This window comes from Brachyistius frenatus, unplaced genomic scaffold (genome assembly GCF_029030835.1).
Source record: "Brachyistius frenatus isolate BFR_SWC_R1_liver_20210118 unplaced genomic scaffold, ASM2903083v1 Contig_68, whole genome shotgun sequence".
Lineage (NCBI taxonomy): Eukaryota > Metazoa > Chordata > Actinopteri > Embiotocidae > Brachyistius > Brachyistius frenatus.
Genome location: NW_027210667.1, coordinates 1,133,210 through 1,148,273, shown reverse-complemented (window position 1 = coordinate 1,148,273; position 15,064 = coordinate 1,133,210). Strand labels below are relative to the sequence as shown.

General features: G+C 42.4%; 1 protein-coding gene across 1 annotated transcript in view; it reads left to right on the top strand.

Moving 5' to 3' along the window:
- The window catches only part of nbeab (neurobeachin b), a 185,485-nt gene that overhangs the window by 79,663 nt on the left and 90,758 nt on the right, over positions 1–15,064 (top strand). Inside the window, exons 27-33 of the mRNA XM_069707305.1 lie at positions 393–520; positions 898–963; positions 1,358–1,526; positions 3,392–3,830; positions 8,765–8,922; positions 10,240–10,363; positions 12,117–12,244. Coding sequence (XP_069563406.1) covers positions 393–520; positions 898–963; positions 1,358–1,526; positions 3,392–3,830; positions 8,765–8,922; positions 10,240–10,363; positions 12,117–12,244 — 1,212 coding nt within the window. The remainder of the gene's footprint in view (positions 1–392; positions 521–897; positions 964–1,357; positions 1,527–3,391; positions 3,831–8,764; positions 8,923–10,239; positions 10,364–12,116; positions 12,245–15,064) is intronic.

The window sequence follows — 15,064 nt, the reverse complement described above, 5'->3', positions numbered from 1 at the left end:
TGAATTAGCTTTTTTATTTTATTTATTCGACTCACAAAGCAATCATAGAAATTGTGTGTTTCTTTTTGTCCGCACACGAGACTATCTGTGTCTATATCTGTTGGTGCCTGTGGGTCTGTGTGTTTTTGAGACTGTGTTTGCTTCATTGTTGACTTCAAGTTGTGCTCTGTGGGAAGGGAGATAGTTCTCAGAAGCACAATCTCTAATCACTGCCTTTGGTGTGAAATCAGTCTGGCTGCTGATTTCACTCCGCTCTCTCTTCCGTCAGTCTGGAACAAATAGTCATTGGAGATAACTGATTAGTTTTAAAGAGGTCATGCATGTTATCAACAGTTAATTCCCATTTAACTGTATAATGAGAGACTATTTGTATTGTGTCTGTTTGTGTGTAGTGTGTTGTGTAGCTGTTAGGAACTGTCTGGAGTGCAGGCAGCGGCACAAAGAAAGGGGAAATATGTCCTCTATTCCCAACAACAGCAAGACTCAGGAAATGCTGCAAAATGCTGTAACTTCCAGTAAGGTAGGATGTGATGTCACATGTCACCTGTCTCAGCTGTCCACAGCACCGAAACTTTGATTTCTGTACTCAGAGTTGAAAATGTAATCTATACAATGCATGTTATTCTAAAAACACTTTGGCCCCCTCTCATAATGTGACCTACATAGTGACGAAAAATCTGCTCTCCCATTCCATGTGCCATCTGCACCCCATTGCTAAACCTGTATCAAAACCCACAATCTTATCTTTTTTCTGTTGCCTGAAGCCATGTAAAAATATACTTAATAGCAAAATGGTATTAGTTTGAGCTTTGTAAACAGAGTAGCATGTCATATCATGTCATATTTTTGCTTTAGACAGCTATAGAGACTGTCCCTAGTAACCTGTCTCCCATCAAGGACCCTGATCGCCTTCTGCAGGACGTGGATATCAATCGACTCCGCGCTGTGGTGTTTCGTGATGTGGTGAGTGAGCTGTGTGTGTGTGTGTGTGTGTGTGTGTGTGTGTGTGTGTGTGTGTGTGTGTGTGTGTGTGTGTGTGTGTGTGTGTGTGTGTGTGTGTGTGTGTGTGTGTGTGTGTGTGTGTGTGTGTGTGAGTGATATAAGCGTGAAAAAAAAAACAGGTGTGCAGCACATCTTACAATCAACAGGTGAAACACCAAAAACCTATTAAGCATATTTCAAAGCAACATTTAAAGCAAGTATTAGAAATATGTCAGTGCTTTAAAGGTTGTCACACTTTATGCAAGATCCATTTACTGTGAAGAAAGAATTCGAGGCAGCGGCAGCAGTGGATTGTGTGTAACGACAATCTTCTGAATAGAAAGTGACATGACTGTTTTGTGATTCTTGTCCGCAGGATGACAGTAAGCAAGCCCAGTTCCTGGCTTTAGCTGTGGTATACTTCATCTCTGTCCTCATGGTCTCCAAATACCGCGACATCCTCGAGCCCCAACGTGAGACTGCCAGGATATGCAGCCAATCAAGCCGCAGCATGCGTCAGGAGATCAACTCACCAACCAGCACAGGTGCTGACAGCTGTGCCCTGCCTTTCTGACATCCATTCTTCTGTTCTCCTAATCTTTGTCTGAGATGACTGTTCCTGATCTACACAAATCCGTTGTGTTACTCTGGTGCCAGCTTGTGAGAGCTAAAAGCCCATTCAGTAGAATAACAGGGATACCCTGCCTGCACTCCATCGGCTCACCTATGATTTATTCATGAGCTCTGCTAATTGCACCGCATAGAATTAAATTGGGACACAAACAGACTGGTGCCGGAGATAGTGGTTATGAACTTGAATAGGCATCAACATTCTCACTGAAATAAAAGGTAGTATATGCCTCAAGTCATAAATCACACATTAAGTCACATGAAAGGAAATCAGTGGCTGCCTATGAGGTTTAACAGAATGTCTGCTGCGATGCCAACTTGCTATTATGAAGCGGACGAGTGAGCATAATTTATCAACTTCCATTCAGACAAACGGTGAAGTGTAAATAGAGGAGGGGGGAGAGAGGCCACAGGAAATATGCAAGTGTAACTTAAAGATAATGAAGAAAGAGAGGATGAGCAGTGAGAAGTTGAGAGATGAGAAAGCAGCGACATTCTGGCCAACTACTGTGGGTTTTTGGGGCAGTGGAAGCCAGGCTTGCTATTTTCAGCCTCATCTGTCAGTGCCCATTAGGCAAGCAATCCACCAGAGGAGAATGGGATCATAGAGGTTGCTGGGAGGAGAGAGGCACACTGCCGCCTTCATAAATTTCACCAGAAAATGGGGGAATTTTCCAGACAGCATGTGGCAGACGATTGTCTGATGGACCAGGAAGCCAGACGAGTTGCAGGCTAAATAAGGCCCCACTGACCTCGTTTGGGGGCATGTGATGAATATTAAAATGGCTGCCCTTGCATCTAGGTAAGCACTGGGTCAGGATGAATCTGAATTTGAGTAGTAAGGCGCTTCTGCAGCTTCTGGGCAACAACACACATTTTAATGGGTCAAGTTGATTCCTGTTTTGACCCCGTTTCTATTGTATGAACACACTGCTGCAGATCACATTAAGACTCAGTCCCTCGTGTGTACAGAGAGGTACAGTGTACAGTTTATCATGTCCCAGATCATTAGAGCAGTGTGGCTGTAGGTAGGAGGAAGCTGAAGTAGGGGATTCATATTTTTGTAGCATGGAAGCAGAATAACAGGGAGATAATCTCACAGGAGAATCAGGGCTTCTGGAGAGAGATCTAAGAAGCTGCCCTGGCATGTGGCTCTTTCTGCACATGCTAAATTTACACTTTGGCTATGATTGTAAAGCCAGTTCTGCAATGCAGTTTCATGCACGGGTATTGAATTATTTAGTTTAAAATCCCCATTTCTTACTACCCTTGAGAAATATTATGTTAATTTCAAGTTAACATCTAAACAGGCTCATTGTGATAAACATGTGTGATGTTTAGATCAATTAAGTGGAGGGAGTAAGAAATTGAATTACATTATTTACCATTTTAACCTCTGAATGTATTTATTTATTAAAAGTACCAAACAGTAGATGGTTCTTCTTACTGCTTAGATGTCAGGATTTGTTTTCATTTCTTTGAAAATCTGATAACTTTGAGTTTGAAGACGTTTCATAAGACAAATATTTCCAATTGAAAACATCATTTTGGGAATTTTTTTTATTCTCTTATGTGTTATTGTTTTTTAATTTTGTAAATGATTACTTACTCGATCATAAATGATAATGAAAATGGAAATGAAACTCAAATTGTTTAATGAATAATCAGATTCGAAATAAGATGGTCATTTTATAGAATACTGTTATTAGAATTATTTATGTGTAAATATATTTCTGAGGCTAACTGCAGTCTCTCCTTGTTTTGTTTGTGTGCTCTACAGAAACACCCCTAGCGTTTGAAAGCGGTAAGAACTATCTTGTGACGTCAGAAGACCTCCACATAGAAAGCTCTCTTCCCCACACAGACTCGGGGATCGGAGAGGAGCAGGTAGCCGGCGTCCTTAACGGGTCCGACCTGAACCACAGGGTGGGAGTGCCAGGTGCTATGAGTGAGCTCATATCCACACTGTCGTCAGAGGTGAAGAAGTCCCAGGAGACCATGTCTGAATCCCCCAATGTGGAGGTGCTGAAAGTGTCCTCCTCCATCATCAGCATCAGTCAGCCCAACAAGGGCATCAACATCAAGGAGATTTTGAAGAGCCTGGTGGCAGCTCCAGTGGAGGGCATGGAGGCTGGACTGGAGCCCGTGTCCTACCCAGACCCAGCTGCCAAGGCCCAGGCCCAGGCCATGCTGCCCATGCAGTTTCACTCCTTTGACAGGTGAGGAAGTGCCAGTGGGTCACAGTCTGTTGCTGCTGAAAATCACTGCTCTGATTAAATGATAAATGAAGATTTTAGAAAAAAAAAACAGTAACACTGGCTGTTTTTGTTTAAACATATTTTTCCAATCATTGCCAGCAACTATTGGATTCCATTTATTGCTTTACAGTATGAAAATCGATCCATCACAGTGAACATTTAGTCGGCATTAATTTTAATCAAAGTCGCATCATCATTATTATCATCACTGGGTAGAGTATGACCTGGAAACACTGTGCAAACAAATATTAATGCAGACTTAATGTTGACGTTGATGGATTAGAAGACACTCTAATCCACCGTGATTAGAAGACACTCTAATCCATCAGAAGATTTACATACTTTAAACCAATTGTTTCCTTAAATGGTAGTAAAAATAAAAATAAAAAAAGTACCCTATAATGTGACTGGTAAGAGCAAACTACTGTATTTAAGTATACAACTTTCATTTGACATGGACAGAAAAAATATAAAGTAGTCATGATTGGTAGTCACAGTCAAAAGCTAAAAGTTGCAGGAACATCTCCTCTATGAGGACAGCAAGCAGACATGTAAAGGTATAAAATATGTGTGGCTGTGGGTGTGTCTGGGTGTGTGCAATCTATCGATTGACTGCAGAATGGTGATCTTAATCTTTAGGGTTTATCTCAGTTTTTCAGTTTACCACTAATGGTTTCTAAGTAGCATGCAACACATTATTCATTTCAGGCCATTTGAATTGTATTCATTCCCCGGAGCAAGGAAATCCTGTGTTTGAAAGGGTCTCTGAAGCACTGTGGTACTGCTGCAGTTTATTTACATTCCTGGATTAGATAAAACCACATGGTAATCGGTCTGGATTTGGGTGTTTACAAACTTGCTCCTGCAGGGATTTCAAGCTTTAGCTTCCCCTGATCCCTGTTTCCTATATGGCTGATAAGGTTTTGAGAATCATAATTTTTCTTGGAAGTAATTTGAGTCAGTTTGGCACAAACAAACAAAAATAACCCCCTTGTCCTTGGGATGTCACTGATTTGGTGAGAGTTTATGTTGTCTCCTCAGACCCCAAATAAAAGGCAGAGGACACATTGAGTGAGGAGCAACAATGGGGCCTCCCCTCTCCTTGCTGCTGTGCTCTGCTAAGGTGAGCCTGATGAATAGGGGAAACGATGGAGGAGTATGCACAGAGAGGACAGCTGAGAGGGGTGGGGGTCTCCTGGGCTTTGATGACAGATAGAACAGAAGCGGCCACGCACCCCACCATGGCCAGCCATCGTCCTCACCGCTCACAGCCCTAATGGGAACTGGCAGCCTGAAATGAGTCGCCACGGCTAAGTGTATTATTTTTGAAATGCTTTCACACAAAGCCTCCTGACCACATTTACAACTTTGTCTCATGCTTTTCATGTCACTCCCCGTCCAGCCTCTATTTGCTGTGTCTAATTGTTTGCCACCTGCCAGTGAAATGAGCTGCCAGCCATGGAAATGCCTTTCATTTGTCTGTCAGGGCAAAAATAGATTGGGAGTGACAACATCAAAAAAGAAGAAGGAGGGAAAAATGGCTTAAAGTGGAGTGCACAGGGGCAGTTGTCGCAGAGGCCCCTCTCTCAGAGAGGAGGGGTTCAAACTACCCAAACCCAGATTTCCATCTGCCCAGATGGAAATACAGTAAAGAAATACCTCGGTAATCCTCAACTTCCTGCCTTTCCTCTTTCTCAAAAGTTTCCAAATGAGCTCTGTGAGATATTATTTGTCCTTTCAAATTTGAGTTTTCACATGATGGAGAGCAGTGATAACTGTTTTTTATTGAGTTTGCCTGTGGAATGTAACCACAGCACATTTCCTCCGTATCTCTCCTTCTATTTCCGAATAAAGCGCTATTACATTAGGCTCTTATTTTTGATTTATAAAGGAAACATTTCTTTGGTTAGACTTTACATTGCAGTTATCTCCCCCGGCTGCAGACCTCATTAATATTCATCCCAAGATTAATCCTTGCTTTATTCGCCGCAACTCAATTAAGACAATCCTATTAATAAAATATGCACTAGATAATCTATACATGATTCATGAGCTCTCAGCTAATGAATTATTCATTAAAAGAGATTCATGTTTTATCAACATCCTGTAGATCTAATGTAACGTTCCAGCCATGCTGAAGAACTGCTTCTGCTGCAACATTCAAGCAAGGGATGAATTTGGAAAGCGAGATTACATTCACACCCAGTTGGTACAATCAAAACATGCTACTGATGTTCTGAAATCTGTCAATGAGGCTTCACAGAGGGGAGCTGTACGAAGATCTACTAAATAAATGATACTTGTCATCAGTGTTCTTCAGAGCACAGCTGTATCCCTGGAGATATAAATATTTCAGCAAGCTTTCAAGCTTCTCTTGCCTCTCTCTCTCTCTCTTTTGCTGTATGATTGAGCTGATTTTGATCTGTTAAGTTTATTTTACTACTATTTTTGGTATTGTATGCATGTTAGGAGGTTGTCAATGAGGCAGCACGGTGTCATTTAGTGTGTAATATAATCTACTTTTTGTTTATTTTATCCATAGAGGAAAAACTGGAGAGCTGGCTCATCTGATAAAACAGCTGCTTTGAGAGTTTTGAGAGAAATCAGTTGCACATAATACAAATTAAAAAAAAGTATGAGAGATAAATTACCAAACAACCGGAAAGACATCCAGACCCAATTCAGTTTGTTTCCCTTGGTATGTTTTACGTGACTAACGGGATGGACTGTTTATATAAAACAGCAACAAAAGACAGTAAAAGTCTGTGTTGTTTTGCTGAGGCAGGATTTCTGGGATTTGCTCGTGACAGAGCAAAGGCCTGGCCTATGTCACCCAGAGTAACTGCAGGAGATTGGACGAGACGTTATCTGGCACCTTCACAAACCCAAAGGCCAACTGCAGACCCGATAAGGACAAGCTTTCCTTCTCTTTCCTGTCAGGGAGCTCTTCCAGGGCCAAGTTCACTGCATCATCTTGAATCCTGGGCCAGTCAGATTGCATGTGAACAGAGGTCTGCTGGGTTACAGCTGCGTCTGTGCTTTCTGCCGGTGTTACACAAGGTCACAAGTGTAATTTTCACCTCAAGCTTTTCTTTACATGTTGCATTAATGAGCTATTTCCCTTTCATTTGTAGCACCATGTGATGTTTTGTACAGCAGCTTCTATAAATAAACAGGAAACCACTGTTATTTTTAGGCCCCTTCTTGACTTGTGTATGTGTATAATTATCACAGGTTACTGTGATGTTTCAGGTATTTGGTGCCATCTTTTGCATCTTTACTTTCAAAGTTTCTCTTTCTTTGAAAAAAAAAAAAAAAGTGCGGCATCTGGGAACGTAATAGAAAAACCCAACAGTACAGACTATAATCTGCAAGTATTTATCTGCATGTACTTTCTAACAACACCAGATGGTGCAATGTACTGAGTCTGGATAGAGCAACTGCCTAAAAAGAAGGTCTTAAATCTCATGCACAAAATCCTGTAGCTTTGTCCGTTTGTCCACCTGAGCCATGCAAATAAGTGTCAGTAAAAAGGCTCCTGGAGAGTCTCTTGTTAGGATCAGGGAGGTTCAGCAGAGGAGCCATCGATTGCAGGAGCAGATGTAAGGGAAAGTATAGTAGTTTGTCGGCTGCCCGTGTGTGTGTGTGTGTGTGTGTGTGTGTGTGTGTGTGTGTGTGTGTGTGTGTGTGTGTGTGTGTGTGTGTGTGTGTGTGTGTGTGTGTGAGTGAGCGTGTGAGTCTGTGTGTGTGTGTGTGTGTGTGTGCGTGCGTGCATGCGTGTGTGTGTGTGTGTGTGTGTGAGTGTGTGTGCGTGCATGCGTGTGCGTGTGTATGTGTGTGTGTGTGTGTGTGTGTGTCTGTGCCTTGCATGCATTATGCTGAAAGATGGATTTACAGGTCAGGACGTTTACCTTTTAAATGACCTGATAACGTGTGCGCATGCTCATGCTGACATGGCCTGAAAGCAGTAAGAGACAATGAAGATCTCCTTTTGTTAGTAAAACATGTGAATGAATTTAGTTTGATCTGCTTGGTTCGGAGGGTATTTCTATAAATGAGGATTAGAAGTTTGCAAGTTGAATTGTAATTAATGGAGTATAGAACTGGGCGAAAAAGCCTCTGTGCTCGATGCTGGTTTTACTGAAAGTCAAATTTATTAGGACAAGTTTTGAAGTCTAAAGCTAATCTACTGTATGGTTGGCTAATTTGCCAGTGTGTCTGCGTGTGTCTGAGTACCAACCCTTAGTCCCAAGTTTGCATGTCCTCTCTGTTACAGTATTGATATCATTTATAACATTTCCACAGGAATAAACAAAAAGTGCATTTCCCTCACAGTTCTCTAGTCCAGCAGTTTTCTAGAAATATAATATAAATTCTTACATGCAATGCAATTTCCATGCAGATCACCTGAACATAGCTCACATACAAAACAAACAAATATAATAGTATATAAGATAAATATAAAAGTATAAAAGTATGAGGTACTCGACCTCATACAATCATGCACACATGAACACTCATTACTACCTTACAACTTTCATAGTCCATGGGAATATGATTATTTAGTGCAGAAGATGTGGAGATTGCACAGAGGTATTCTGTATTATTCTATCGAGACCATAAATCAGAGTATGTGAATAATTCTGTCCAATTACTGTAATTAAAGTCTTACAGTTCTCACTTGTACTTGCTACTGCACCCTGGAGCTGTTAGCGGTTCAATATCTTGCTCCTGCTTTGTTTTTTTCTCCTGTTAAGGATGGTACTTGTGAAAAAGAGGCCTTCTCTGCTTAATTCATTTCTAATGTCATCATTTCAATATTTTAACTGTTCTAAAGAATCATTTTTGTTTTGTTTATATGTGCATGAAACATATTCTGTGTGTGCTTCCTGCAGGAGTGTGATGGTGCCTGTGAAGAAAACGTCTCCTGGCAGCTTCGCAGTAAACACGCTGGGAAACTGCAGCAGCACCTCTCCTGGCCTGACAACTGGCAGCACCCCCAACATCTTTGCTGCTGCTTCCGCGACCCCTAAAAGCATGATCAACACTACTGGTAGGGCAGATGTTCCCTAAGATTAGTCCAGTATACTTCCTCAGTTAAAATACTTACCTTCAGCCCTTGTTTGCCTTAATGATCCTGTCTATTTCTTCGTCTATTGATGTCACTCCAAGAATAGAACCAAAGTATTTTTCCCCTGCTGCTCTTGCAGGGGGTCGTTGTGATCACTAGATGGCCCTCTTCACCTTCCTTTCAGTGTCTGTGTCAGCTCTGTGCACAGCCAAATACAATCTACTGTCCCCCAGCCACCAGGAATCCTCCTGACTCCTCTGTTTGAAACTGTTTGGATTATACAACAAAACAAATACCGTTTTAGTAGTGAATTTGCACACACAGCTTGCCTTTGTTGTGTTGCTATCTGATCGACTGCACGGCTTCTCCCTCCGCCTGCTGTCACGTTGCTTCTCCCGGGGCTCGGCTGCATCGAGCCGGTCTCACCTCAGGGGTCGTGTAGTCTGGGCCTCTGAAAGGACCCACTTAACACCAAGAACCATTAGGAGCTCCAACACCTTTTTAATGCGCTCCATTAAAAAAAAAGAGAACAACTCAGGCTTTCCTCTCTGAGCACCCTGTTCAGGAATGTGAGAAATGTATCCAAGTGAAAGTGAGCTTTCAGCTAAAGCCACAGGCCCTACTCAGACCCCACGATCTCATTCTCATTGGCTTTCACCTCACAAGGACGGTCAGAAAGATTTTATACTCCGGCGTATGCTGCCAAGATGTGACTCAGGGCTCACCTTTGAATTGCTGCCGTCACGACGTCTTAATTTTGGCTTTAATACCAACACAAAGTGGAATGTGCAAATAATTGATGGAGATATGTTGGTTGATTCTTCATCTTTCTCATTTTACTAAACAAAATAGTTCCATATGTTGCCGCTGGCATTAGACTGAACCAGCTGAGGGGCACTTGGATTCAGTTGAAGTGCACAATTTGTTTGACTTGGTTGAAATTTGTGCTGAAGTTGGCGATCAGGAGCCAGATTTATGTTTTAATACCTCACCATTCTCTCTTCGCCTTCTTTCAATCATTTCAGTCTTTGTGCCCTCGCATGAATTTACAGCCTCTGGATGTGACTGTACTGGAATTTCAGTCAGCATAGATGTTTTTTCAGAATTCAGAATTGTATTTAATCTGCGACAACATAACTGTTGCAGTACTAAAATACCATCAATATATATATATTTTTTTGTTCCCTCCAAATTAATCCTCACCCTTCTGCAAAATTATTATGGATTATCAGAAACATTTATATGCAGACTTATTTTTGCCCTGCATTCATTAGCATGCTTCTGTTGGTTTTCCTGCAGGAGCTAATGATGCCGCTCCCTCAACCTCCTCTTCCTCCAGTTTTGTCAACGGAGCCACAAGTAAAAATCTGCCGGCCGTGCAGACGGTGGCCCCCATGCCTGAAGACACGGTAGAAAATATGAGGTACAACAGGGCTCTTCTGTTCAACCATATGTGTTCCTTGTGTTGCTGAACTCACTAATTCAAATTGTGTCACTTAATGTATAAAATCTACTCATACAAAAAGTTGTTTGTATGAAGCTTATTTTTCAAATAAAACGTTTTTTTCGTTCAAAAGTTTAGTTTTTTTTATGCTTTTACATTTCCTTTGAACACACTGCGTCCTTTTACCTGATAGAATACTGCTGTGCAAATTCTGCATCCTCACCTTTACTGAACAATGGTTCTTTTGATTTGGTAAATTTAGACATTTTTGCATTTCCTCAACGCCGTTAAAAACAAAATACCACCAATAAAAAAGAGGCGGCGAAGTTCGGCCTAATTCTTCATGTACAATGTATATTTCTGTGCGTATATCTGGCTGTGACCTTGACTCATCTTCCCCTCTTGCTCTAATAGTTTGTGACAGACGTCCTTAGATCTACTCTCCCCCTGACTGCTGAGAGCCCAGGTCTCTCTCTATCTCTCTCTATCTCTCTCCCTCTCTTTGCCTCAGTGTGTTCTGCAAGAGGAATAGAGATTCAGTTGCCATGGCAGCAGTAACCGACATCACTTAGCGTAACTGTGAAGTCAATGATACTACTATCTCACTGCAGAGCCTGCTGACTCCTAACTTGTATTTTAGATGAGGAGAAAACATCCCAGCTGGATTGCCTCTTCCAATTTGATGAAAATAACAAATAAATATGATTATATTACATTATTTGACCTAATGTATTATTAGTTCATTAGCCCGCTCCTTAAATCACTAAACAAAAGGATGCAGGTGCGCCTGTTGTTTCTTTTTTTCTCTTTATTTAGTGCCTTTTGTGAAGTAGAGTGACTCCTCCCGAGCTCAGACCCTTTAGCTCCCTGACAGGATTACAGGCAGCCTCCAGAGATGCAGGCCAGTGTCTTAGGCAAGGATGTCTATGTTAGCCACAAGACCCCCTGCATCCTGCATTTTCTGCTAGTCTGTCATGGCTCTGCTATGTTTTCCCAGGTTGCTGGAAGGCAGATTACATGAAACATTCGCACAAATCCCCAACCAAACCCTTCCCCTATTCTCGCTCTGTTTTTTTCTCCTCCTGCTGCTTTCTGCCCATTTTAGCTGGGAAAAGGAGCTTCAGCTCTCCTCATGTGCCTTTTTTTTTTTTTTTTTTTTTTTATCTGTGTGTGTTCACATAGGAGTGCAGAGATATGTCGCAGCATTAGCCGTATCTCGGCCCGCATACAGTGTGAGTTGTACGGCTGCATGACTCCAGCTCACAGTTTTCCTGAGGTGCTTAGATAATGTCAGACTAAAGGCATGTAGTGAGTGTGTAGGAGATAGGCAACTCGCTCTGCAGGGTTGAACAAATGTGATCTCACGTGTAAGCCTGGTAACATATCACAACAAAGATGCAAACAGCTGATGATATGTAATGTTCACATGGCTTTTACAGCATTGAAGCTTCTCTTATTGACATCTCTGGTGATAGCAACCGCCCTCTCATGGTTATGTGGCTCGGTTTGCATCCTCTGAAATGTGTTGGCTACCTTCTACACAGACCAGGACTCTTGGCAGTGTGGCTACACGCTAGCTGTGTGCACAGGGTCGACTGTGGGGCTCTCACTGCTCTTTTTCTGCCTTTCCCTTGATGGACGGGCACAACATTACCTCCCTATACATTTTTGCTCCAAATTAGGTGTCTAATTTCATTTTGTGTCGTCTGTTTTGATGTGTTCTCTTTGACAGCATCACTACAAAGCTGGAAAGGGCCTTGGAAAAAGTGGCGCCCCTGCTGAGAGAGATCTTTGTGGACTTTGCGCCTTTCCTGTCGCGCACCCTGCTGGGCAGCCACGGACAAGAGCTGCTCATAGAAGGTACAGATGTTGTGCAGTGAATTTTATTCTCGGTGCTCTGTGTGCTGTCCTGTCCCCATCGCCCTTCTATTGCATCCACTCCACTGGCTGCCTCAGTGATGGATGCATGCGCAGTGGAAGGTGTTGACAGGAGAGTCACTATTTTGCACACAAGCTGGGGGTCTGTCACAGTCTGATTAAGTCTGTTTTCCCCTTCATTCATCTCATGGCATGTGTGTGTTGTTTTCCTCATGATTCAATCCACATATTGAGGATTATTTCTAGATGCAGTATTTTTAAACATCAGTGTTTCACAGTCACAACAAATGTCATTTTGAAATGAATGTTGAAATAATTGGTGGCCTTTGCCTCCTGCTGGTGATATTTTTAGTGCTAATGTTTCTCACAACTAAGATCGCTTTTCCAGCTCACCCCATTGCTTCGTGCTGGAAGGGGATTTTTATCTGGTTGGTCAAATGTTGTTGTTTTTCTTATTTCAGAGTAAACTTATGAGAAATGTTTATTGTGCACTATTCACTGTTATTGGAAAATCAAAAAGCATTGAACTGTATTTGCATTGTATGAACATCGTAAGAATTCCCTTTTTCTGTTTTGTGCATTGAAGAATTCAGCTGAAATTGTTTACATTAAAATCTAAATTCACTTACATGGAGAGTAAAACAAAGTTCAAATGCTGACAAAAACCTTGTTAAACTCCTCAAAGGTAATGCAGTAATGGCTGTTGATATTTATGTCATAGCACTGTAAGTAAAACCTGGTATCAGGAGCATCTCAGCCCACTCCTGCTCCTCTCTGACAGAATAACACAGGCCTCAGCTTTGATTACTTTAATTATTTTTTTATTTTTAAAGGCATTAAAGAGGTCACATTGCAAACAGTTAAAGAGCTGTGCTGACTGGTTTGGTTGTGCACAGTGTTTGCAGAAGTGTATTATCCCTCTGCTGCACTCCACTCTGGTCTGGGCTTATTTCCTGGTGGCCGTGTGAAGGCTCCCATCGCTTTCCTCGGCCCTCGGCTTGGCAGCCTCTCACAGCGCTTCTTGTGCCGAACCTCAGGGACTCCATGCCTGTGTGTGTTTGCACTGCCACTCTTTTTCCCCTGCGCTTGTTTTGGCCTGTATTCACAAGGACGCGCTGCCACCGCAGTCAGCACGCGCATGTGGGAGACGTGCGTGTGTGTGTGTGTGTGTGTGTGTGTGTGTGTGTGTGTGTGTGTGTGTGTGTGTGTGTGTGTGTGTGTGTGTGTGTGTGTGTGTGTGGCCTCCAGTCTCTTGACTTGCAAGTGAAATGCTATATCTCCCTTTTTTCATTGCCAAAGTCTTTTCTTTTAAGTGTGAGCTAAAGCGATATTAGTTTCAGGGGTCTATGCAGAGAATGACACCAGGTTGAAAGAATGCACTCCTGTGACTTTATTATAGCCAATCCAGAAAACATTTGTTTGACACAACATGTCTACTTTATCCTGATCATAGTTTATCTGAGAACTACTTACACTGCAGTTAAAATGGACCAAATCTTCCATGGCTAATATTACAGTGTTTTGAAATATCAGATATTGTATTTAGGTTTATTTAGCTTGTTTTTTAACTAAGCGGCTGGGTCTAAAATATGATGGATCTATTCCTGAGATGCGTTTCTGCTGTTTAAATTTAATCTTTGCCAAGCTTCCTCATGAGCTGGGTCTTATTTATTTGATATAACCAGTCCTGTCAAAATGATTGGTGAAATGATGCATTAAGTTCTCTTCTACATTCATGAAGAGGACATTTGAAGTATTACTAATTGCTTTTTAAATATGTTCCTCTATACATCATGCACATACCAAACCTTGTTTAAATAGACATGTGGGTATGCCATGCACATGTGTCTGAGGCTACTTGCTCAATGTCAAGAGAGAGGAATGGAAAATCAGGTAGCAAAGCCCTGACAAGTGTGAATATGTCTGTTACCCTTTCACTCAAAGTCTGTCAGCAGACTGACCAAGCTGACAAACCAGAGCTGATCTCAAGACTGCCGACTGTAACCCCCACAAACAAGGTCGTAGATAGACAGCAGGAGCCTCTTCACCCGACGTGTTTAACCCCCTCTGGCTCTGTGAAATGTGCTCCCTGACATGGATTATCTGACAAAATAAACACAATGATTAATCACATGCGCTAGTACACCTATAATATTTAACTTTATCAAGCCACTTCAGTCTCCCCCAGCTCCAGTGTGTTTGTGGTTGAAACGATTTTGCTTTTCTTTTCTCTCTTCTTGGCCCTTCCCAGGCTCACAGTTAAAATACTATGCTGTGGTGCAAAGGCGCTCCATTTACCAGTAATTACCAGCCATCCATCACTCCTTAGATTGCCCGGGGTCAAGCCCTCTTGTGCCCCGTGTGCCCCCTTCGCCTCACCCTATTCCTTCACCCGCTTTGCAGACATGTGGTCACTGCGGCAATTATGTTGAGTGCACCCTGAGCTTTACACTTGGAGTTGGTGGCTAAGCGCTGTGTGCGAACACTGCTGCTGTTGTGATGCCTGACGCCTGCTCCTTGCTGTCCCCTGAGTGGCCCAGCCTGCCGGCACATCACCCCACAATGCCACATTCACCCGTGCCTTAACCCTGGCCTGTTTACAGGAAAGGACTGGCAGGCCGTGTTTAAATAGAATGCATTTAGTTTGTCTACTAGCACAAGGCCAGGGTCAGTTGGCCACCTGACTCCTGTGTCAGACTGGACTGACTTATGGCTCAGCGTGTCACTACTATAACAAGGGGTCAACTGTGGCACTCTGTGTACAAGAGAGGGGTCACATCCTCTCAGAGTATTTACAATATG